At 46.3% G+C, this 26,675-nt stretch overlaps 1 protein-coding gene across 1 annotated transcript in view; it reads right to left on the reverse strand.

Moving 5' to 3' along the window:
- Positions 1–26,675, reverse strand: part of ABCA13 (ATP binding cassette subfamily A member 13) — a 326,881-nt gene that overhangs the window by 289,002 nt on the left and 11,204 nt on the right. Inside the window, exons 2-5 of the mRNA XM_039235661.1 lie at positions 18,568–18,661; positions 16,240–16,363; positions 3,303–3,454; positions 140–168 (exon numbers count right to left, since the gene is read on the reverse strand). Coding sequence (XP_039091592.1) covers positions 140–168; positions 3,303–3,454; positions 16,240–16,363; positions 18,568–18,661 — 399 coding nt within the window. The remainder of the gene's footprint in view (positions 1–139; positions 169–3,302; positions 3,455–16,239; positions 16,364–18,567; positions 18,662–26,675) is intronic.

The raw sequence follows: 26,675 nt of genomic DNA on the forward strand, positions 1-26,675 counted from the left end.
TCAAAAACAAACATTAAGAAAAAAAAAAAAAAGAACATAGAAAAAGAAGTATTCCAAAAAGTAAAATAAAAACTCGTGCTTTGAACTTAACCACTATGTCTCTGGAGACTAAGTTTCAAACTTTTGTTAAAATACTTACCGCTAACAAACCAGAGCCATGACAAGAATCTACGATAAAAGAGATTTCAGATATTAATTCAATAAGCAATCGGAGACCATTTGCCGAGCACCTAATTTAGTTCTCCAATCAAGTCACGTATCACAAACCGCAGCCCCAAACACGAGGACATTCAGACTGAAGGATAAGTCTGAAGGAAACAGTCACTTTGGACTTCGAAGCAAGAGAGTATTAAACAGATGCCCGGAAAAGGATTTAACTGGTAAAGTAAATCCCAATACTTTGCCAAACAAGTATTTATTATGCTAGCAGTCTCTGATGCCACAGGCATGTCAAGCCTCAGGACAGGACAGAGCGGGAAGGGAAAAAGGAAATACTTGAAGAAGGCAAGAAGAGTGAATGAAGTTCATGGCTCTTTGGGTTATACAGGGACTCACACTGGGACATGATAGGAAATATACAGATTCGCCTTTGCCCTCGGTTCTAACACTGGATTTCTGGGCTGATGGGCTGACGGGGGCATCCTTTGTTCTACTTGGTCTTGGTCCCCAGTTCCTGACAGGTGAGCTCGTAAGACTCTGGGGATTTCTAGAATGGTAAGAATGTCTTTTGTGTGCTGATGACATGCCTGGGAGCTGGGGCCCCCAGATTCAGTCAGGATGGGGGCTGCCCTCCCTGAAGGACTGTCCTAGATTTCGGGGAGGGGAGGGGGATGGAGACTGAGCTAATCCCCAATGGCCAGTGAGCTCACCAGTTACACCAGTTACACCAACCCTAATGGAACCACCATAAAACCCTCCAGTGACGGGGTTGGGAGTGCTTCTGGCTGGTGAGGGGGGGCACAAACCCCAACTCAACAGGGACGGAAGAACCTTCCGGACCTGGCCCCGAGTTCCTCTTCCTCTGGCTGTCCCTCTGTACCCTTTATTACATCTTTTACAATAAATCAGTGAGTGTCTCTCGGAGTTCTGCGGACGACTCCAGCAAATTAATCAAACCCGAGGAGGGGTCATGGGGACCTTGCAGATGTAGGTTAATCGTACAAAAGTGTGATTTGCAAGGGGAGTCAGAACCGGGGCTGGAGAGGACTGAACCCCCCCCCCCGGCCGTGGGCTGTGCACTCACAGGGTGCTTGCATCAGAACCGAATTAGATCGTAAGGACCCCCAGCTGGTGTCTAAAGAATTGAGGAAATGATTAGAGTGGAAACCCACACATCTGAGTCAGAAGCGTGCCATGTGATGGGGCGGGCAGGCCACGGAAAATGGATCGAAGCAGCAGACTGAACACAAAGTGGAGATTAAGGTTCATCTCAGGGAAAGAAATTAGTTGTCTTTTTCCCAGAATATTGAAAACTGCACTTAAAAAACCAGATTTTATAGGGGCACCTGGGTGGCTTAGTCAGCTGAGCATCCCATTCTTGAGTTCAGCTCAGGTCATGACCCCAGGGTCATGGGATTGAGCCCCACGTAGGGCTCTGTCCTGAGCATGGACCCTGCTTTGGGTTCTCTCTCTCTCTCTCTCTCTCTCTCTCTCTCTCTCTCCTTCTGCTCCCTCTCCCTGACTCTCATTCTCACTCTAAAATATAAATAAATAAATAAATAAATAAATAAATAAATAAATAAAGTAAGTAAGTAACTAAGTAAGTTTAAACAAAACAAAGAAAAGAAATATTTGAGGCAGGTACCTAGAGTTGCCATATTTCACAAATAAAAATTCACGATGGCGGGTTAAATTTGAATTTCAGATAAACAATGAATACTTTTCCACTGTAAGTACATCATTTCTGAGACCCACTAAAAATTTGTGTACTGTGCCCCCGAGATTCAAACTGAGCTCAGATAAAATGTACTAACACCTGATGGGGGGGTGGGGTAGTGTTTAAGGGGGAGAGCAGGGCGGCCGTGGCCCCAGCTCATGATGCACATTCACAGCCAGGGCAGGCTCAGTGGCTGCTGAGCGGTGGCCTCTCGCAAGGTCCTCGCCTCCCCTCTGCTGAGCCAGGCTCTCTGAGCTCCGTACCCATTGCTCCTTCTCTTTCCTGGATTAATCCGTAAGAGCCAGAGCTGCATTGGGCGTGCGCGTGCCTCGTCATGAGCAAACGTAACTGGCCCTGTAACCCAGAGGGTTTGTCATCAGAGCAAGCTAACCATTTGATTAGCCCCTGGGAGGCTCAGTCGGTAAAGCATGAGCCTTCAGCTCAGCTCAGGTCATGATCTCACAGTTCAAGCCCCGTGTCAAGCTCTGTGCTTTCAGCTCGGAGCCTGGAGCCTGCTTCAGATTCTGTGTCTCCCTCTCTCTCTCTGCCCCTTCCTGCTCGCTCGCTCTCTTGCTCTCAAAATAAATAAATAAACTTAAAAAAAAAAGATACCTTGAAGTGTCACTAACGTTGAAAACCCAATCCAACTCAACCAGAAGGAGAGGGAAGGAATCAGGAGTGAGTGAGTAAGTGTGTGTGTGGGGGGGGGTGGGGGGGGACCAAGGATGGGTTGTGTCCCCTTTCAAGGTTGTGTCCTGCTTACAACACTGTCCCAGGCATCCCACCCTTACGACCAGCCCCACAGCCGTGCCTCACGCATGGAGGCACACCTCCTTCTAAGCCCCACAACCTGGGGAAGGGATGGGGAAGTAGCGTTTAAATAGGATTTTTAAAGACACTCTGGGTTCTCAGCTTCCATGAGCCCCACTCAGCCCGGGGTCCAGGTCAGGGACTCAGCTCAGGTCCAGGGTTGGGGGCTCAGCCCAGGGTCCAGGTCAATTGCTCAGCCCGGGGTCCAGGTCAGGGGCTCAGCTCAGGTCCAGGGTCGGAGGGGCTCAGCCCGGGGTCCAGGTCAGGGATCAGCTCAGGTCCAGGGTCGGGGGCTCAGCCCAGGGTCCAGGGTCGGGGGCTCAGCCCAGGATCCAGGTCAGGGGCTCAGCTCAGGTCCAGGGTTCGGGCTTAGTCCGGGGTCCAGGTCAGGGGCTCAGCCCAGGTCCAGGGTCAGAGGCTCAGCCTGGCGTCTGGGTCAGGGGCTCAGCCCAGGGTCCAGGTCAGGGGCTCAGCCCAGGCCCAGGGTCAGAGGCTCAGCCTGCCGTCTGGGTCAGGGGCTCAGCCCAGGGTCCAGGTCAGGGGCTCAGCCCAGGCCCAGGGTCGGGGGCTCAGCCCGGGGTCTGGGTCAGGGGCACACAGTTGGAGATGGACTTGCCTGGACGCTTGGATCCTCCTGCCCAGAGTTGCTGTAAGACTTTTGCCTTGCCCACCACGTTGTAGATTTCTTCGGCAAGGCCCTGCATCTCCTCCAGGAAGGCCAGGTCGTTGACCTTGGGATGGCCAGCTGCAGCCCCGAACCTGGACGAACTTGAAATAGGGAATGAGCATCATGAACATCATTCTGCACAGGAGGCCATTTCATTGGGGTTTCGCAGGTTCTTGGCACCAAGTGTTGGGCAACGTCCACCGAGCTGGCACATGTTAACACTCCCACTCACCTGTCCTGGGAACCTCTGTCCTTGACCTTCATCCAGAAAGCAAACTGTCATTTTTACAAAAACCTCTGCCAATTGAAATTTACAAAGTTGCCCTCAATCTCTCTGTTATCGGTGACACTCAACCACTATATACTGTTACTTGTGGCCCATATGTTTCCCTCGCCCAGCACGCCCCGTGAGACGGGCTGCGGACCGTGTCTCCATGACGGGCCCGGCCCCGGCCCCAGCCCAGCATGCAGAGGACACTGGAGGGAGGTGAGTATGGTGAGTATGTGGGCCTCCCAGTGGTGGTTGAGCCAGCCCGGGGAGGCGCTGGGGGAGGAGTGGAAAGTCTGTGTCCCAGAGGGCGCTCAGGCAGCCCCAGGGGGAGGCCAAGCCCCCTCGCCCGTTCTCTCAGGCTGACATCTGAAAGAAGAAATGGCCCGGCGATGGAAAGACTGGGGTTCAGGGCATATCTGCCAGAGAGAGCATGTGCAAAGGCCCAGAGATGGGAAGGGGCTGAGGGGTCAGACAGAGACACAGACAGAGAGGGGGAGCGGGGGAGACAAGGGAACAAGACAGGTAGTGTGTGGTGTGAACACATGAGGCCACATGACGGTCCCAGGCAGAACCCTGCGTGGGCATCAGAGCGGGGGGGCTGGGACAGGCTTCGCCAGGGACAACCGGGTCTCATTTTAATTCTAGAAGAGTCTCTGTTGTGGGGGGCAGGAAGGGTCCATGAAGACAGGGTGGAAGGGACGGCCAGGCTTTGAAAGAGGGAGGTGGGGGCATCTGAGAGGCTCAGTCAGGTAAGCGCTGACTTCGTCTCAGGTCATGATCTCACGGTTGGTGGATTCAAGCCCCACATCAGGCTCTGTGCTGACAGCTCAGGGCCTGGAGCCTGTTTCGGATTCTGTGTCTCCCTCTCTCTGCCCCTCCCCTGCTTATGCTCAGTCTTGCTGTCTCTCAAAAATAATAAACATTTAAAAAAAGAAAAGAAAAAAAGAAAGAGGAAGGTAGACAGACTCACAAATATCCCTCTGAGCCTTTGAAGAACTCAGTGTGACATCCTCTTTATTTTCTGCATTTCCAAGTCTTTGGCACCTGGCTGGGGACCGCTGACCCTGGAGGGACAGCCCCGGGGTGGCCCCATTCCTTAGAGACACCGAGCGCTAGCTCCTTGTGATTTCCATGCCTGCACATCTTACACGCCTGCCAGAACAAATTTGTCATGGCCTCGTACGAAAGGATTCAAAGGACGCTTGATCCATCCACGCCATTGCAGATACCAAGACGTCATCCTTTTCCATCGCTGAGCAGTATTTCACTGTGTGGAACTAGAGTGTATTACGCTCAGCAAGGGAAGCCAGTCAGAGAAAGACAGATATCTGATCTCACTCCGCTGTGGAACTTGAGAAAGACGGCAGATGAACACAGGGAAAGGGAAGGGAAAACAAGATCAAAACCGAGAGGGAGGCAAACCGTAAGAGGCTCTTAGATACAGAGAACAAAGTGGGAGGTTGATGGGGTGGGGGAGGGGCTAGAAGGGTGACGGGCATTTAGGAGGGCACCTGTTGGGACGGGCCCTGAGCCTTACAGGTAAGTGATGCACCGCTAAATTCTACTCCTGAAGCCAATACTGCACTGTGCGTTAACCACCTTGAATTTAAATTTAAAAATTAAATTAAAAAGGGACCCTTGGACTCTCTCCTGGAAACCCACAGCATTATCCCCACTATGGAAATTGCTGTTCTTCCAGGCAGGTTTCGCTGTAATGATGAGCTGCTTGCATGTTCTTTTCCCAATTATTATTTCCGAAGTACCTCGATTGTCCCTAAGAGCAGATCATGAACCGTGACCAGCACGAGAAATGTTTTACAGCGGGAAAAATACATAGAGAGTCCTGGGATTGAACACTGACGTGTGAGTGTGCACGAGTCTGTGTGCAGGTGTGAGAGTGTGTGTGAGCGAGCCCCAGGGAAGTCCCAGAACGGTAGTAGGATGTGGGTGGAAAGACCGGGCTGCCTTCTAGAATCTAGGTCTGTCTTTGGGCTGCTACCAAGGGATGCTTGGCCTTGGGAGGTGTAGAAGGAAGTGGAGGCTCAGGGGGCGGTGACACTCAGGAAAAGGCCAGCTGGCGGTGACTAAACTTCTCTCTCAGCCCCCACACCACTGATGCAACTGCCGTCTCAGGGCCTCTAGGGTGCTCACCAGGTTTCAGAAAGGGCCTCACCATGTCAGAAGCGAGAGAAGCACTCAGGCCCTTAGTTTGCGACGAGAAAATGGAGACCCACTGAGGGGTCCCCTGGAGTCAGTGTTTCTCCAGCAGTGAGTCCCTCGGAAAATCCTCTTTAAAACAGGAGCCTGGGATGCCTGGGTGGGTAAGCATCTGACTTTGGCCCAGGTCATGGTGTCATAGTTTGTGAGTTCGAGCCCCATATTGGGTAAGCCCCGCCTAGGGTGAGCTTGAGCCCCACTTTAGGATTCTCTCTCTCTCCCTCTCTTTGCTCCTCCCCTGCTCGTGGGCACACTCTCTCTAAAGAATAATAATAAACAAACAAACAAATAAACTATCAGGGCATCTGGGTGGCCCCATTGGTTAAGTATCCAACTCTTGGCTTCAGGTCAAGTCATGATCCCAGGGTCATGAGATTAAGCCCCACATCGGACTCTGTGCTGACAGCATGGAGTCTGCTTGGGATTCTCTCTCTCTCTCTCTCTCTCTCTCTCTCTCTCTGCCCCACCATTGCTTGCATAGACGTGAGCTCAGAAGCGTGCACGAGCACGCATGTGCGCGCGCACACACACACACACACATTCTCTCTCATTCTCTTTCTCTCTTTCAAAATAAATAAATAAACTTAAAAAAAAAGAGCTACCAATAAAATAACTGTTAATAAAAAGAACTTCTATTGAAACCTAAGTTAAAATTCTCTTCAGCAATAAAAATGAACCACTGGCACATAGAACAAGACAGACAGACCTTACAAGCATCACGCTCAGTGGGAAACAACAAAGCCATCTCTAAGGTTACATTCTAGGGAATTCGCCTTATGTGACCTCACATAAATTTATCTAAATTCTGTATAATTACACATAATGTAATTTGTGTATAATTATAGCTCAAAATGAGAAGAGTATGGAGGCATAGGACACATTAGTAGCTGCTGGGGTCAAGATGGGGATAGAGGAGTGAGCTTGGCTATGTAGGGAGATTGTGAAGGATTCTCTGTGCATTGATCAAACTGATACAAGATATTGATTGAACACAATCAAGATACATATTGATTGTCATGGTGGTTACATCAACCTGTACAAGAGATCAAATTGTATATCACACGCACACACACATACACACACACACACCAGTGCATGTAAAATTGATGGAAACAGAGAAAGACCTGGGGTCTACTTACCAATATTGTACCAATGTCAATTTCTTGGTTTTGATATTGTACTAGAGTAAGAGAAGATGTTCATTATTTGAGGAAGCTGAACTCAATGTACCATCTTACAACTTGTTTAAGTCATAATCACTTCAAGAATGAAAGTTAAGAAATAATAAAGTCAAAAAGTAAATGACCAACTCAGGTAAGAATATTTACAACCGCTAACACAAAGGGTTTAGCTCCTTAACATGTAAAGAGCTTCTGGAAATCAAGAAGAAAAAAACTGAAACCAAGAGAAAAATGGACAAAGGACATGAATAAATATTTTACAGGGAAAAGAAGTATAAATTGCACATGGAGACATAAAAATAGGTTCAACATCCCTATAATAAGAAAAATGCAAATAGAGCTACACTAATATATCATTTCTCATCAGGAAATTGATGAGATGGGGCACCTGGCTGGTAAAGCATGTGACTCCCTATCTCAAAGTTCTGAGTTCAAGCCCCACACTGGACATAGAACTTACTTTAAAAAGGAAATGAAATGGGGCACCTGGGTGGCTCAGTCAGTTAAGCGCCCGACTTTGGTTCAGGTCATGATCTCACAGTCCATGGATTCGAGCCCCACGTCAGACTCTGTGCTGACAGCTCAGAGCCTGAAGCCTGCTTCAGATTCTGTGTCTCCCTCCCTCTCTACCCCTCCCCCGCTCGCTCTCTGTCTCTGTCTCTCAAAATAAAATAAAGACATAAAAAATTTTTTAATGAAATGAAATGAAATAAAATATAAAATAAAATAAATAAGGAAATTGGTGAGAAATCAGATTGGCAGAAATGTCGAAGTTCAACAAGTTCAACTGGCCTCACCAGGGAAAAAGATATCCTCACATCTTGGAAGATGGATGCAGAATATTACAATCCCCATAAAGGAGCATTTGGAAACCACCATCAAAATTAAAAATGTATTCATTTCTTGACTTTGAAATCTGCTTCTTGAAATCACTCCTACACATACACATACACTAATATGAAATAGCAGAAGTCATTCTCAAAACACGGCAGAAAGGTAGAGTTAATAAATCAATAATGTAGAAAGGTGTAATCAAAAATACTCAATATACATAAATAAAGGCAATAAAGAGGAAAAGGAGGGAACAGAAGAGACAACAAAAGCAGAAAGTAAGCCCCAGAGTGCCTGGGTGGCTCAGACGGTTGAGCATTGGACTCTTGGGTCAGATCCTAGGGTTGTGGGATCGAGCCCCAAATTGGATTCTATACTGAGTGTGAAGCGTGCTTAAGATTCTCTTCCTCCCTCTCTCTCTCTCTCTCCCTCCGTCTTTCTCTCTCTCTCTCTCAAGTAAAGAAAGCAAGTGCCAATACATAAATTCAATATATTAAATATAAATAGTCCCTACATTAAAAGGCAAAGACAGTCGGAAAATAAAGCAAGAACCAACTATATGCTATCTAAACTTTAAATGTAAAGATACACATAGCCAAAGAGTAAAAAGATGGAAAAGACACTAATCCAAAGAAAGCTACAGCATCTACGTCAACATCAAAGTAGACTTCAAAACGCTGACTGTGACCAGGGATATAGAGAGTACATAATAAATACACTATATGCATAATAGATGTCATTGTTCAGCACCATTAGGTCACGATGAATGGGTCCATGAAGAAAATAAAACAATCAGAATATGTATCTGCACTAACATCAAAGCTTCAAAGTTAATGGAGCAAAAACCAAGAGAACTGAAAAGAAAAGTAGAAAAATCCACAATTACGCTTAGAGATTTCGGTTCCTTTCTTGATAATTTATCGAACAAGTAGACACGACATCAGTAAAGATGTTGAAGATTTGAACAAATCCCACCCACCGGCAGAAGGCAAATCGTTTCCTTGGGTTCATGTTAAATATTCATCAAAGGAGACCATATGCCAGGGCCATAAAATGGGCCTCAGCAAAGTTAAAAAGACTTAAATCACATAGAGGTCTCTGGCCACAGAGGAATTACACATATATTAGTAATAAAAAAGATCTAAGGAAAATCTTCAAATATTTAGAAATTAAGCCTCTAATCTACAAATAACCCATGAGTCAAAAAAGGACCCACAGTGGCAATCAATTAATATTTTGAACTTAATGCAAATGAAAATACATCATATTAAAATTTACGATAGCCAAAAGCAGCATCCAGGAAGAAATACAAAGCTTTTAATCTTTCACCAAAAAAAAAGGTCTAAAATCAATGATCTAAGGTTAATCATAAAGAAAGTAGATTAAGGGGCACCTGGGTGGCTCAGTAAGTTAAGCATCTAACTCTTGATTTTGGCTCAGGTCATGATCTCAGGGCTCTGTGCTGACCTTGGAGCCCATTTAGGATTCTCTCTCTCTGCCTCTGCCCCTGTCCCCTGCTCTCTCTCTCTCTTTCTCTCTAAAGTAATTTTTAAGTAGATTAAGAAGAACACAGGGGAGCCTGAGTGGCCCAGTCAGTTGAGCATCCGACTTCGGCTCAGGCCATGATCTCACCGTTCATGGGTTCAAGCCCTGCATCAGGCTCTATGCTGACAGCTCAGACCCTGGAGCCTGCTTCAGATTCTGTGTCTCTCTCCCTCTCTGCCTCTCCCCTGCCCACACTCTCTCTCTGTGTCTCTCAAAAAATAAACATTAAAAAAATTTTTTAAGAAAAGGAACCTCAACACTTGCCCTGTATCATATACAAAAATTAACTCAAGATAGATTATGCACCTAAACCAAAGCTATAACTATAAAACTTCTAAAAGAAGAAGAAAAACTTCTTTCTTTGCTGAGGATCTTTGCGATTTTCAATGAAGTAAACATAGCTGTTTCAATGGAAAAAAAAAAAAAAAGGAATCTGCCGCCTTTCAAAAGACAGCTCAGAAACCGGCAGAAAATATTCACCATACGTCTTTCTGATAAAAGACTTGTAATCAGAATATGTAAAGAACACTAAGGATTCAATAAAAACAAAGATTAAAATGTAAGGATTAATTGTATAAAGAGATGACCAAGCACTTCCCACACACACAGTTCAAATGGCCAATAAACACACAAAAAGACGCTCATCATCTCATTTAGGGCTCTGGACCCAATTCCAATGTGGGGCACGTCCCCCACCCACTCCCCAACACCAGGCAATTCTCAGACACCAGCAGAATGTCCAAACATTCAACTGACCTCTGACACCATCTGCCAGGAGATGGCGTCACACCCCACAGCTGAGGGCTCAGTCCCCCAACACTGCCCCTCCCCCATTTGAGCCGCCTGCCGCCAGCTTACTGCTACTATCACCTGTGACCCCAATGACCTGCTACAGTTTGGAGGCTCCAAGTCCTCCTCCTTAGGTTGGATTAATCACCCAGGATGGGAGCACCTGGCTGGCTCAGTCGGAAGTGCACCTGATTCTTATCTCGGGTTTTGAGTTCGAGCCTCATGCTGAGTGTAGAGTTTACTTAAAATAAATTTTTAAAAACTTAAAACAAGTTGCTAGGATGACTCACAGAACTCAGGGAAACACTTAACGTTTACCATTATTAAAGGATGATGACTGAGGTTATGGATCAACAGTCAGCTGGAAGAGCAGCTCAGAACCAGGTCTGGGGACCGGGCTCTGAGCACCCATGCTTCCCCAGGTACCACCGCCCCCCATCTCCAAGTGCTCACTGATCCAAAAGCTCTCTGAACCCAGGACCTTTTGGGATTTTGTATGAAGGTCTCCTAAGGTGCCATCGCCATCAGCCACTGGCTGATCTAACCTCCAGCCCCTCCCCCATCCCTGAGGAAGGGGGTGTAGGGGTGGGGAGTGGGCCTGAACCTCCTAACCTCAGATCCCAAAGTTTGGTTTCCCTGGCAACCAGTATCCGCCCCCCCCCAGCCCTGGGAGGGGTCCAAGAGTCGCCTTCATTAACATAACACAAGACACCTTTACAGCCTGGAGCGCTCAGGAAATTTCTAGGGGGTTGGGCGCTGAGAGCCTGAAAGGGGGTGAAGAACAAACCTCCACCGCAGCAGTTTCTTACTTGACACATCCCCAAAAGCAAAAGAATCAAGAGCAAAAATAAACTATTGGGACCTCATCAAGATTGAAAGCATCGGCACAGCAAAGGAAACAATCCAGAAAACTAATAGGCAACCGACGGAATGGGAAAAGATAGTAGCAAATGACATATCAAGTGTGGAATAGATATTCGTTCAGAGGACCACGTACCTACTCCGTACAAATCCCGGTGTCACATCATTCGTGGCTGGAGAAATACATGAAAACTACCCATGTAGAACCACCCAAAGTAAGGAGATCCCCAAAGCCCATGTGCTGGCAAGAAGGGAAGCCCCCGGAACTCCCATATATTGATGCTGGGAGTGGCAAATTGCACAAACGCTTTGGAGAGCAGTCCAAAAATTGATGAGGAAGCTCTCCACCCACTAGACACTCAATTGACAGCTGCATTCTCTACAAAGACATTTTCCTAACACCTGCAGCAGCTTTCCTCCTAAACAGTCAGAACTGTGTAAGGCCACAAGTCTAAACGTCTAAACCAAACTGACTCCATGACAGGCTTTAAGTTTCTGCTCTAAACTAGAAGGCCTGAGTTTCAGCTTCCCCGAAACTATCAGGCAGTGACACATTGCCCAAGGCAGGAGAAACCACCCTTGCAACACCCAGTCAGGAAAGGCCAGCGACCACCCTCCACATTGTTAAGGGAGAGGCCTGGAGATAGAAACTATAGATAGGACCATGTTACCTAATGTTAAAGTTAACCTGTTAGTAGTCGAACAAGACCCTAGGCTCGCTCTGTGATTGGTTGAATTTAAAGGTACTCTAAATGTTGTAATTGGATCCCGCCAAAAGTAACGAATACTCTAGACAATGTGTATGGTCAAACCCGCTGTCAGTGATGTTGGAATAACTATGATTGGATCACTGTTCCCATGTCACAACTTCTGTAACTCCCCCGTCTCAAACCCCATAAAAACCCTACTCTGCCCTTGTTCGAGGCTCTCAGCACAGATCCATTGCGCTGGTGAGGTCTGGGAGCCCGAACTTAAGCCCGTAATAAAGCCCTTTGCCTTTGCATGCGTGACTCGGTCTCCCTGGTGGTCTCCGGTCGGTGAGGATACTGCGATCTGGGTATAACAACTGGAATAACCCCCAGGCTCCTGTTTGCCCTGTGGCCGGTCTCCTGCTGTGGTCTGCTGTGCTGGGAAAGGAGTGAGGCTGATCACGTGGAGCAACTGACACCGACTTGGGAATCCTGAACCTGCCTTATGACGATGTTGCCCTTTCTTTATGACCGGATAAAGGTGACCCCAGGCTCGTGGGTGCGCCTTCGTAGTGTGACAGAGTACCACTTAGCAAGTGAAAAAGGAATGAATTGCTGGTACACACCACACAAGCATAAATCTGGAAATGTTTGGCTTCAGACACCAAAGATGTATCTCATAAGGAAGTTCTGTGAAAGACAAATCTAGGGGCGCCTGGAGGACTCAGCCATTTAAGTATCTGACTTCGGCTCAGGTCACGATCTCTGGGTTCATGGGTTCGAGCTCCGCATAGGGCTCTGTGGTGACAGCTCGGAGCCTGGAACCTGCTTTGGATTCTGTGTCTCCCTCTCACTCGGTCCCTTCCTCACTTGCGCTTGATTTCTCTCTCTCAAAATAAATAAATAAACTTAAAAAAAAAATTTTTTTTAAGACAAATCTAAACCTAATCCGGATGGCAGTAAGCAGGAAGGTGTTCCTGGGTCTGTGAGGGGTGGGGGTAGGGGTGGGGTAGGCTGGAAGGGGGCCACAGGGAATCTGAGGGGAGAATGGAAAAGTCCATTATGGGCGGTGTTTGCCTAGGTAAGGAAACATGTCAAGGCTCACTGTGCACTTACTTATCATCGATTATTATATAGATCCATAAAGTTGGTTTTTGAAAGTTAATTGTATTTCCATTACCTGATGAAAAATCAGTGACGTGGTGTAACTTCTAAAAAGATGCTATTTGCAATAGCAACAAAAAATAGTCAGTAGCTAGGGAAAAGTGTGACGAACAGTGTCCATGGCCTTCACGGGAAAATGTCACCATGCTATGCTGAGACGGTGAACACTACCAAACCGTACGACACGTGGTGATCGTGGGATTCCACGCGACGCTGATCGAAGCCCCAACAGACTTTTCATGCTGACCTTGGCAAGTCTGTAAAATGTATAAGGAAGAACAGAGACTTCCCTGAAGGAGGAAGGCCAGGTGGGAGTGTTTGCCCTGCCAAGCACAAGACACCAGAAAGGTCTAGGAAGAAAGCCAGCGAGGTGCAGTTCGGGGTGCCTTGAGGGGTCCCCGGAACATATAGAGACGTCCAAAGCCGACCCGGGGCCAAGGAAAGCACAATATCTGTCCAAGATCCACTGCTGACCCGTGGAGTTACCCAAATGGGGAAAAAAAGTCGGATTGGGTCATGGTACCCCACCCATAGACATACAGCCCAGATGAACCCAATACTTACCTGTGAAAGAGCAAACTATGGTGTAAAAAAAAAAACAAGGAGAAATCCACAAACAGAAACTAGCAGAACACACCTGATTGCCCACGTTCTCACTTTCCATCAAGAGGCATCGGCCGGGCACAGCAGGGAGGGACCAGCCCGGAAAGCCGTGTGAGGGTACACAGGGACATCGGGGTGACAGCAGTAGGAATCATCTGGGTTGTGCAGCTGGCTAAGCACATGACTCGATCCCAGCTCAGGTCATGATCTCACAGTTCGTGAGTTCGAGCCTCATGTTGCTCTGCGCTGTCAGTGCAGAGCCTGCTTGGGATTCTGTCCCCCTCTCTCTCTGCCCCTCGCCTGCTCCTGCTCACATGCTCTCTCTCTTTCTCAAAATAAGTAAAAAAAATTAATGTTTAAGGAATAAGGATGGAGCTCTCAGCTGCCCTGGGTGGAGAACGGGGATCTGACCACTTGCAAAGGACCTTGCAGTGGACAGACGTGTAAGGGGGGTGGCAGAGCAGGGAAGCCACACGTGTGCAAACCCAGAAGCCAGTGGCAGTGGTGGGAGGTCCGACCGCGAAGCAGGTGGGATGTGAGGTGATCCTCAAGGGCTGGGGCAGACGTGAGAACGAGGAGACATCACAAGGCTCACGGCAGCACCGCAGGGACGGTGGGAGAGCACAGACATCAGAGTGCAGGGAACCCAGGCGTGGGCAGCGTCTGCCAGCCTCCACAGGCCGCCCACGGAGAAAGGGGCGAGGGGCAGGTGGGGAGAGCACATGCACATCACAAGCAGTGACACTGACTCAGGTGCTATGGCTTTGCTGTAAAAATACAGGACTGACTCCTCACACCGCGTGAGAACATCCGCTTAATCTGCTTTCAGTAATGACCTGTCTCAGCTCGGAGATCCTCTGCTTAGAGCCAAAGGGGAGCTCCCCGCAGAGCCAGGAATCAGGAAGCCGATTTTCATAATCATAACCCAGATCGGATGAAACGTGGGCTTTCTGCCCAAAGTGAACTTTCCCTGGGGAATCACAAAGGGCACAGAAATTCACAACACGGAATTAACCATCACAGTGCTTAAAGAGATGAAGAGACCGGATACAGAAACTCTACTCCCAGATGTTTGTCAACAGAGACGATGATGATAGCAGGGAATCTCTGCATAACTCTGAGAGTGGGGTGAGTTCACACCTGAACCCATCTGAAAACAAGCCAAAGTGCGGCCATCAGGTGTCCAGATCTGAGGCGGGAGCTGAGCTGGGCGCCCTCCGTGTCCCAGGACCCCAGCAACTGGACAGCTCACAGATTTTGCGTCCCTAACTCATGACGCTGGAAGTGGGTAAGCGAGACTCTGAGGTTCAGAGAGGTCGAGAAATATTCACAGACACACAGAACTGAACAGCAATGGCCTGTGGGGCTTGGGAGTGAAGCCCAACGTTTTATACTTCAGAGTCTGTTCTGAGTGAGATAAAAATGTGGAAGCCCTGGGGTGGACATGCCTGCACCCCCAATCCCCCTAACCTTCCCAGAAAGAAGCTTTTTATACCTTTTCCGCAAGCACAAAAAGACCATCGGCTATTTCAAGGTTATGACTTCAGACAGTTTCCAAATTATTTTCTCTATACCATGATGTTATATCCAAAAAAAGTAAACACCACTGGTAAATATCGTACCAGATGTGTCCAAACTTATCTGGAAACTTTGCATTCTCTTCCTACAACTGAAAGTTGAAAGATGAAAATCAGGGGCCCTTGCAGGGCTCAGTCAGTTGGGCATCCAACTTCAGCTCAGGTCATGATCTCACAGTTCGTAAGTTCGAGCCCCGCGTCAGGCTCTGTGCTGACAGCTTAGAATCTGGAGCCTGCTTCGGATTCTGTGTCTCCCTCTCTCTCTGTCCCTCCCCTGCTGATGTTCTATCTCTGTCCTCTCTCTCTCAAAAATAAAATAAACATTAAAAATTAAAAAAAAAACAAAGATGAAGATCAGATATTTTAACGTGCTTTACATTCAAGTGTCTTAGATCATTCAACGCCAAGAAGGACTGATGAAACAAAACCCAGATCACTCATGCCTGGGACAGTCAAACTATCAGTCACTTCCCTTCATCTCTGCCTCCATCGAGAGAAGCTTCCAGAACCTTCAGGGCCCTCAAAGTCAAACCCCCTTTATTCTGACTCTTCCCACAGGAAACACATCTGCTCTTTCTCTGTGTGGCCTTCGATGCTATCAGACCCCCCACCCAGGCTGCCACCGGACCCCACACACACTCACATACACACACACACAGAGGCCACCACCGGGGTGGCTAGAGCCACACAAGCAAGTCTGAAGTCACATGTTTAACCCCCAGAAATCAAACTCTTATACACAAATAATGTCTGCTAATCATCAGTCCCTTTGTGGTTCCAAGAACAGCCATGAAGAGAGGAAAGACTCCCTACCCAAACCGCTGTTAGCTGGACACATTACCACGTGAGTCTGCATTTAACAAAACTGGTGTTCCTGGGGCGCCTGGGTGGCTCAGTAGGTTAAGCGTCCGGCTTTGGCTCAGGTCATGATCTCACGTTTTGTGGGTTCAAGCCCCGCGGCGGGCTCTGTGCTGACAGCCAGCTCAGAGCCTGGAGCCTGTTTCAGATTCTGTGTCTCCCTCTCTCTCTGACCCTCCCCTGCTCACGCTGTCTCTCTCTCTGAGAAATAAATAAAACATTAAAATTTTTTTAAAAATAAAAATAAAAAAAAAATAAAAGCCCCATGAATTCTGAAAAGGATGCTTGTGTCTCTCTTACCGAGAATGGTGCTCCGCGGCTCCCACATAGCTCCCGTTTCTGCAGGTCGACCCCGTGTTGCACAGCAGGCCTTGGACAAAGGGGAAAACGCCTCGGCTGGGCAGGTCCCGGGGTTGCAAGAAACCTGAGTGTAGATTCAAGGGAGAAATGCATCCATGTAACAGAATGCCGATTCAGTCAGAAGGGCAGTGTCCGATATGATATTATATTCTTAATCCTGTTATTCAGTTACAGGAGGTCTGAGCACTCAAACAAAAGAGAGGGAGGGGGAGAGAGGAAAGGAAGAAAGCCTTCATGTGGAACTCCTTCCCCCCTCCCCGGGTCTGCACTCACCCTTCAGGGCAGAATGGGCCTGCCAGGCCTTACAGCCGCACAACTGGCCCCCTCCCACTATGCCCTGCGCCCGGAGGGGCCATACGTCCCTTGCACAGCCATGCCTCACACTCAGTCCTCTGTAAACCAGCCACAGGTAACAAGAATAGGCTAGATACTTCTCTCCGCCTCATACAAAGATTTAGCAGTTTTTTAGTTTGGGCAAAATTTTCAACTAAATACAACCTTAGATTCTTAAATGCGTTAGCATAGCTGTTAAAGATCACATAATGCAAAGAAGGCTAGAAAAAACGGACAGGATCGAAGGGTTTTCAGGAAGATTCTGCGGCCACAAAGCTGTGTCTTGATGATCTGTGCCCCGTGCCTGGAGCCCTCTACGTCCCCGATGGACAGAGGGCGATGGCTGAGATGCTGATGACCACAGGCAGCTCGGAAGTTACTGACCTAACATGAGGTAGCTCATAAAACCTTGGGGAAAGGCTCTCCACGCGAGCCTAGTTTGACCTGGGGAATGATCGTACGCTCAGGACGTGGAGACTCGCTCCATCCAGGGCTTGGCATGATGCTCTGCACGCAGAAGACAGTCACTAAAGGTTGGATGAATGAATCAACGAATGAATGAACCAAGGTGTAATGAGCAAATGAATGAAAAATGAACGAAAAATGAAAAAGGCTTTCAAGCCACAGGGGCGAATGGAGTTCTGAGTGAACACGAGACCCGGTGCACGAGGGTAGGAGACCTCCAGTCACACCCCTTCTTCTCAGTCATAAGGAACTCTTTTTAGAGTTGACTGCGCCACCCAGATCATTCCTCTCCTGCACGCCTTTATCCCTACAGTCTCACATGTCAGTCCCCGGTAGCCCTTCCCTAACACGGACTGGCTACCTCTCCTATGGGCTCACGTGGTCCCTCTGCAGAACCCCACCATGACACCTTCCCCACCATACTGAAATAGTCTGGCCCAACAGCAAGCTCTAGAAGGACAGGGAAAATACCTTGCCCACTACTCTATCCTCAGCAAGGGCTTGGACCCAGGGGGGCCTCAATACCTTATTGCCAAAAGAATAAATACGTTAACTATTTTGGAGAGTGACATACTATTTTAGATAAAGTCCATCCCTTAATAATCTTTTATTCATGTAATTCTTCAGAATTAACCACATTATCCATATTTCAAGTGGCATAAATCTGCTAGAAATGAAAGGGGCTATCATTTCTCAGGCAATAATGCTGTTGAGATTTCAAAACAAATGAAAAAGCTTTCTGCTAAAGCTCCTGGAGCAGAGGAAGTTAACCAGTGATGACTTATCAGTGCATCACCATCATCATCCCCATCCCCATCATCCCCATCACCACCATCACCATCATCACCATCACCATGATTATCACCATCATCACCACCACCATCATCACCATCACCATCATCACCACCATCACCATCACCACCACCACCATCATCATCATCACCATCATCACCACCATTATCACCATCACCACCATCATCAACATCATCACTCTCTCGACCAACATCATCACCATCATCGTCACTATCACCACCATGAGAGCTGTCATCACTGTCACCTCATCGTCATCACTACCATCATCACCATCACCATCCCCACCACCATAAACCCCGTTGCCATCGGTATCTTGTTGACAGCCTATTAAGTGTATCTCTCACCTTTTACCTCTTCTACTCTTTATGTATCTATAATAGCATGTAAACCTATGCTCACAAAGGCGGTTTAGTTAGCAGAATAAACCTATCTGCTAGATGGAACAGGTATGTGTGAATATGATTCTTAAGAGAAGAAAAAGGAAACTGATGCTTACTGGCACATACCCCAGAAATACAGCTATTGTGCTATTACAATGAACCTTATCCATTCATTCCACTCAGAATTCTGAGTTTATAAAGAATAGGGAGGGGAAAGAGCTGCATTTTTTCCTCCAGAGGTCTATAACACAAGAAGCATAGCAAAAGTAAAACTTACAGTTGTCTCTGTGTCTGGGAGGCTCCTGAAAACGAAGCACTGTCAGAATCATGAACAGGATGCACGGCCAAAAGAATTCAGCAAGAGAAAGGACCTGCAGAAGATATCAGAAAAAAAAAAAAAAATAGAGTCTGAATAAATTGTAAAGCATTATGATATCCCCCTCTCCTGCAGGGTGGTTCACGGGCCAGCTCTGGCCTCCTTTAAAGGAGGTCCCTGTCAAGGCTTTGGGGGGCTCAGTCAGTCAGGTGTCCAACTCTTGGTTTCAGCTCAGGTCACGATCTTGTGGTTTGTGGGTTCGAGCCCCACATTGACCTCTGTGCTGACAGTGTAGAGCCTGCTAGGGAGTCTGTCTCTGCTCCTCCCCTGCTTGAGCTGTCTGTGTCTCTCTAAAAATAAATAAATTATAATAAGAGAGAAAGAGAAAGGGACACCTGGGCGGCTCAGTTGCTTAAGCCTCTGACTTCAGACTTCAGCTCAGGTCATGATCTCGCAGTCCATGGGTTTGAACCCTGCATCTGGCTCTGTGATGACAGCTCAGAGCCTGGAGCCTGCTTCGGATTCTGTGTCTCCCTCTCTCTCTGCCCCTCTCCCACTCGTACTCCATCTCTCTGTCTCTCTCAAAAATAAATAAAACACTTAAAATTCTTCTGATTAAAAAAAGAAACATCCTCATTTATCACCAGATTATTCTCTCTGTCCTCATTCTTCTATGGTTTTACGGTGGATCAGGTTCTCCTGGAGAGTTCCACTCATATCATTCCACAAAGACAAGAGGTTATAACCACATACCACACAGGCTAGGCACTCAATAACGCATGAACAAAACCTAAAGCTTGCAGGTTAGGGAGGTAAGGGTATGCAGCCTGACACTAAAGAGGGTTATTTCAGACTCCAAGTTATAATGCTTTGAGCTAAAACAAACTTCTCGCCTCTTTGGTTCCTTTGCTCTTTGAACTGCCTGTCACAATTCTTCCCTGTAAGGAAAGAGCATCTAAATGTGGCCACGAGGGTGTGTGTGGCCTGAAGCCATAAAGACAAATCACAGGTGGAAAAGGTTTCGATCCCCACTGCAATTAAAGAAGAAAAGAAACCACTTCTGAAAGAGTTCATGATGTAATATTTCTTGTGCCAGAAAGTGCATCGTTATGGAAAGTTCCCTGACCGACTGTAGAAATCCAATACCGTACATCCTGATAATGGGGCAAATGTCTGCGGGAGGCCAACCTGCACACAAAGGATGGTGATTAAAACAGCAAGGGAGGTCAAGAACACTCAGAAGACCACCAATTCAAGGCATCTAGTTCATTCTCTAGAACAAATAATCATTTCTTGAGGTTTGGGAGTAGGGGTGTGGGGGGGAGAGGTTCCATAACTAATTGTGGCTGAAAATAAATGTGCAAAACAGAAAACGTGCCACAAATTCAGCAATGACTTGATACCGGCAAGAAGAATAGGGGCGCCTGGGTGGCTCAGTCGATTGGGCGGCCGACTTCGGCCCAGGTCATGAGCTCATGGTCTGTGGGTTCCAGTCCCGCGTTGGCTCTGGGCTCTCGGCTTGGAGCCTGGAGCCTGCTTCAGATTTTGTGATTCCCTCTCTCTCTCTCTGCCCCACCCTCACTCAAGCTCTGTCTCTCTCTGTCTCAAAAATAAAATAAACGTTAAAAAAAAGAAGAAGAAGAAGAAATACAGGGGCACCTGGGGGGCTCAGTCATGATCTCACGATTTGTGAGTCGGAGCCCTGAGTGGGGCTCTGTGCTGACAGTGCGGAACCTATTTGCGATTCTCTCCCTCCCTCTCTCTCTCTCTGCCCCTCCCCTGCTCACCAGCTCTCTCTTTCTCAAAATAAATAAATAGACTATGGAAAAAAAAACAAGAAATACATCATTAATTTTCTGTTTTAAAATATTTTAAAATCACATACGACAGTCATTTATTTAGATAGAGAGGTATAAAGCAAACAGAAAATGGTCTATAGACCCAAGACTTGTATAACAACTTTCAATATTATAAATAATTACATATATACATGGTTAGGAAATTCAAAAGGTACAGAAAGAAAACAGCCACTCTCCCAAAGGATAAATTATCTCAACAGCCTTTTTAAAAAAATTTTTATGTTTATTTTATTTTTGAAAGAGAGAAGGAGAGACAGAGCATGAGTGGGGAAAGGGGAGAGACAGGGAGACACAGAATCTGAGGCAGGCTCCAGGCTCTGAGCTGTTAGCACAGAGCCTGACATTGGGCTCGAACCCATGAACCGTGAGATCATGACCTGAGCTGAAGTTGGATACTTAATTGACTGAGCCACCCAGGTGCCCCACAACAGCTTTCTGAATTCATTTTTGGAAATAATTTTTCATATCAGCACTTACAGAACTGCTACCTTGTTTTTATAGGGAACATGATAATCTACCGTGGAATTTAATGTATTCAACCAATCACCTTTCTGTTTGGGGTCATTGCCATCCTGAGTTTTCTGTACACGTTTGGCTGACTTCTGTACGAAGTATCATTGTAAATGAGATCCTTAAGTCAAAGTGTGTATGATTTCTAGTTGTACAAAAGGCACCCAGTAAAAGCCAGCCGAGCCACTATTCCCTTCAAACACAAGCTCCCGAAATTAAGAAACCTTTAGATTTCTGCCAATGTTTTGTCAAAGTGATATGTAGAAAAATTTTATTCTTTAATTATTAGTGTCAAGCATTTTTCATACGTGAAGTATATAATAATTCCTTGTCCACTAACTCCCTATTCTTCCCTGTGTGCCCATTTTTCTATCACCACTATATATACAATACAAAGGCATACAGTCAGACACAAGACATGCGAGGCATTCAATAATGCACGAACAGAAATTAACGCTCTGGGAGGTTAGAAACTTGAGGATACGCAGTTTAACACTAAAGAGGATGTCTTCTGAGGCGCCAGGGTGGCTCAGTCAGTCTGACTCTTGACTTTGGCTCAGGTCATGATCTCACGGTTCATGAGTTCAAGCCCCATGTCACACTCTGCTGACAGCTCAGAGCCTGGAGTCTGCTTCGGAGTCTGTGTATCCCTCTCTCTCTGCCCCTCCCCTGCTCATGCTCTCTCTCTCTCTCAAAAATAAATTTTAAAAAAGCATTTAAAAAACAACTTAAAAGAAAAGAGAGCATCTTACTATTTTAGAACCCATTCTATGTATTTTCTTCTTTCTGTCTGCATTTTTTTTTTACTGGTCTGTAAATCATTGTCTCCTATTTTCTATTTGAATTAAGGAATTCCTTAATTGGTCCTTTGTTGGCTTAAAGTATTTAAGCAAATATTTTCTCCAGTGTCTTATTTGCCTTTTTATTGTCAAAATCTTTGATGCAATCAATTCATCAATCTTTTTATTTATAGCATTTGGATTTTTGTTCCCACACATAATGAATGAATGACCATCATTCAAGGGATCTTATTGTGGCCAAATTAAAACAGGCAGTGGCCGCTGTGAAGCTACAAGAATTTATCTGCTTGGTCCTTACATCAATGGAAAATCTCCAGTTTCAAATGGAAATAACATCGTTAAGAAAATAAAACTCTACATCGTATAATCTAGCAGTTTCTTGAAGATCTTGAACTAAAACAGAGCCCCAGTCAAACTTTAAAAAATAGTATCTCAGAGAGTGCCTGGACAGCTCAGTTGGTTGAGCGTCTGACTCTTGATCTCAGGTCATGCATGATCTCACGGTCTGTGGGTTCGAGCCCTGCATCGGGCTCTGTGCTGACAGCTCAGAGCCTGGAGCCTGCTTCCGATTCTGTGTCTCCCTCTCTCTCTGCCCCTCCCCTCCTTGTGCTCTGTCTGTCTCTCAAAAATAAATGAACATTAGAAAAATAGTATCTTAGTTTTTTATTTACAAGTCAATTAGCAGCTGCTCCAAAAAGCACAGGTAGAAGAAAAATCTTCCACAGTTCCAAATTTGAAATAACTCCGTTGGGAAGAAAGTATCTGCTGTGTCACTGCCCATTGTGAGCAAGTGAATCACCTCCTTTCACCAGACTCCCTCTCCAGAGGCGCACAGAAGCGGCCTGCTCTTTCTCATCATATTTTTGTACCCCGGTGTCTTTCTCACTTGTCCTCATTATCCTGAGTCTGGCCAGACATTTTTTATCCCCCTCCCCCGCTAAATGGGATTGCTTCCCCCATTGCCCACACCGCAGGCCCCCGGGAGAGCCTTCCCTGCACTAGGAAGGGCTGAGAACAGACACCACCCATGCGGTCTGTCCCTATGGCGGCCCAGAGCAGATGCTACACGACCACACTGTGCCCTCAAGAAAATGAATCAACTTGGAGCCCCCGGGGCTCAGTCAGCTGGGCATCCAACTTTGGCTCAGGTCATGATCTCGCAGTTGGTGAGTTTGAGCCCCGTGTCAAGCTTTAGCGCAGAACCTGCTTTGGATCCTCTGCTCCCTTCTCTCTCTGCCCCTTCCCTGCTTGTGCTCTCTCAAAAATAAATAAACATGGTCCCAGGGGGGGGGGGGGGGGGGGGGGAGGCCTCCCACCAGGAGGTGGCAAGAGTGCTCAGTTCTGCACCGCAGATTCCACAGTCCCCCTCCCCCTGACCTCCACGGATGCCCCTCCTTCATTCCTGAAGACACAGCCACACAGTGGCATTAGCAGGGACCGTCACACCACACACACACACACACACACACACACACACACAGAGGTATACATGTAAACGACTCTTGGGTAAAATATTGGAACTTCCTTACGGACTTTATTCTCCCAGACAAAATGAGAGGAGACAAAGAAAAGAAGACAGAGGAGAAAAAGAGCCAACTTGTCTTTATAGAAGACAAAAGCCACAAAAAATGCCAAGAATCGGGTGTCTAGATTAGATGAAGCAAGTTTGATCCCAACTCAGCCCTCCACCTCCAAACCTGTAATTCGGGGACCCTCCCCTGCACCTGCGTCTGTGGGGTGAATGCCCTGAGGGCATCACCTCCCTCCTTCTCCCAGCAGGAGTCAGAGCATGCTGCTCACAGTAAATGAAACACAGAGAAGTGAACAATGAACACAACTCTGTTGGAGAAGCTTCCACGGTTTCACATAATCAGGTGGAAAGAATCCAAAGTTGGATAACAATTTCCCCAAAACTGGATGGAGTGAATACACTGCAAAATACTGGATGAAGAGACCCCCTTCATCAAACTCTTGATCTCGGCTCAGGTCGTGATCTCACAGTTCATGAGATTGAGCCCCGCGTCAGGCTCTGTGCTGACAGCATAGCCCCTGCTTGGTATTCTCTCTCTTTGCCCCTCAACTGCTTACACTCTCTCTCTCTGTCAAAATGTATAAATAATTTTTTTAAAAACTTTAAATAAAACTTTATTTAAAAGAAACCTAAAAATAAAACTTTATAAAAATAAAACACTAGAGAAAATTCCAAAGCAGAGCCCAGAGCCCAGCAAGAGTAGTGACGTCTGCATCTCCTATCACAGGGAGGTGAGCGCCCCGCTCATCTCCGCCCTCACTCCCACCATCCCTCCTGCTGCAGACAATTAGCACATGCAGGGTAAGCTCAGATATCACACTAGAGTTTGAAGGAGAAATCAGACTGCTCCCAGATGTATTGACAAGAGAGCCGAGAGAGAACAAATACAACACCCGGCTGAGCTCTCCCAGAATGAATCAGATTAAAACAAAGAGCAAAGCAGCTGCCTAAACATTCCAGAGGGAAGCATGCAAACATGCAAACCAAAGTCGGAAAGCATGACTGGAAAGGAAACAACCCAAAGAAAACGAAATTTCTTTACAACCGCTTCATAAAGAAACCCAATATAATAAGAAAAAATATTCAGGGAACAAGAGCTAAAAAAAAAAAAAAAAAAAAAGATGGTAAATAAAAAGGAGAGGTTGCAGATCTAAGGAAAACTCACCCATAGCAGAATCATTATTTGGAAATCCAAAATGTAGACTTAGAAACTCCACAGAGAGTAGATGCTGGTTACATTCGAATGTCTGCCTCAGAGAAACAGTTTGAAATCACAACGGGGATTTTCTTTAAAACATTTTTAAAGGTAGAACCATAAACGCAGAAAGGCATCCAACTTACATGACAAAAAATATGCTCAGAGATAGAATATGGGAGAACTTCTTGGAAATAGTAAAGAGTTGGTCTAAAGACCAAAAGAATACGTTGTATTTCAGGGGGGAAAATAAGCTATAGCTGAGCCATGGCTATTGAGCCCCATATAAGGAAAAATAGCACATGTATCCAGAAGGGGAGAAAAAAATGCAACTCACTGACAAGGAAGGAAAAAAAATCATTCCAGCCTCAAATATGTCTTCACAATATTCAGTGCTAGATGCCAATGCATCAGTATTTACAAAGTTCAAAGAGAAGGAAAGTGCGATAAACATATGGGGTCCTTATATGGAAATCAACATACAAATATTTTCACTCCTAAAGAACACCGATCATTTGTTAACCTGAGTCGAGATCAAGAGTCGGACGCTTAACCGACTGAGCCACCTGGGTGCTCCTTTGTCCAGTGCTTTATACCATATCCGCTCTAGCCAATTTGGGGGAGACTGTTCTCCAACTTCGGGCTCTTTTCACCTAATTATGTGAAGCCCTGATGAACCCCAAGGCAGGGAAATCTTGGCAATGACATCCAGCCAAATAAAAATGGGACAAAGTTTAACACCCAGTCATGTCACCTTTGCTTCCCAAAACAACAGGACTCCTGCTATGAGAACACAGTTTTTCCTTCATGGCTGGACTTCCAGAAGGAAATCTCCAGAGAGCTGGGACAAGTAGAATGACCAAAAAATCAAAGAGAAGAAAGAAGTCATAAATTGAAACTTTAAGTGTAAGATTTAGTTATAAACAAAAGTCCCCTCAAGAGGAACGGAGGAAAGGGCAATATTCAAATAACAAATGGCTGAGAATTCCAGAACATACGAATGACACAAATTCATGGATAAAGGAAATGTAACACTTACCAGGAAATATAAATCCACAGCAAACACTTTAGCACAACTAAGTCAAAGAAAAGATCTCAATAGCAATTCAAGAAATAAAGCCACAATGCGTCAAAGGAATGGTCAGACTTGCAAAGGACCCAAGAATTCATCAATAGCAAGAAACCAGAAGAAGATTAAGTATCTTTCAATTGCTCAGAAAAATTCTTCTCCATCTCAGCAGTACGTGGGAAGACGCGAATTAAACCCCCCACAAAATACCATTTTACACCCACCAATTCATAAAAAAAAGCAAAAAATCTGACACCACCAAGTGTCGGTGGGGACATGATTATACAGGAACTTTAGAAAACAGCCCAACAGTCTACAGCCATACCACCCTGAACGCGCCCGATCTCGTCTGATCTCAGAAGCTAAGCAGGGTCGGGCCTGGTTAGTACTTGGATGGGAAAACAGCCCCACAACATTAACAAAGCAGAAAGTGCACAGATTCTATGACCCATATATGTCAACAACTATATAATAAGTTGAACCATATTAGTTTATCTATATTATACTGGTTGGAGCCTATGAAAAAGGTTCAGGTTAGTAGGTAATTACATACATGAATCAAGATGTGTGCCCAAGAATGCTTACATTATTTTGTGAATGGGGAAAAAAAAAAAGGAAGTCATGCAAAAATACAAGAGAATGGATCGTTCAATTGCTGTCCACTGAGCAATAAAAAAAAATAAGTGCACTCAGGGGCACCTGGGTTCTCAGTGGGTGGAGTGTCCAACTCTTGATATCGGCTCATGATCTCGAAGTTCGTGGGTTGGAGGCCCGTGTCGGGCTCTGTGTTGACAGTGTGGAGCCTACTTAGATTCTCTCTCTCTCCTTCTGCCCTTCTTCCCTTCTCTCACTCTCTCACTCTCTGAAATAAAGGGGGGGGGGGTGACATGCCTGGGTGGCTCAGTTGATTAACCGTCTGACTTGGTTTCTGCTCAGGTCATGATCTTGAGGTTCCTGGGTTCGAGCCCCATGTTGGGTTCCTCACTAACAGTGTGGATCCTGCTTGGGATTCTCTCCCTCTTTCTCTTTCCCTCCCTCTCTCTTTCTCCCACTCTCTCTCTCTCAAAAAAAATAAATAAATAAACATTTAAAAAGTTTTTTAAAG

Source organism: Hyaena hyaena, unplaced genomic scaffold, assembly GCF_003009895.1.
Source record: "Hyaena hyaena isolate Hyena2069 unplaced genomic scaffold, ASM300989v1 scaffold_101, whole genome shotgun sequence".
Lineage (NCBI taxonomy): Eukaryota > Metazoa > Chordata > Mammalia > Carnivora > Hyaenidae > Hyaena > Hyaena hyaena.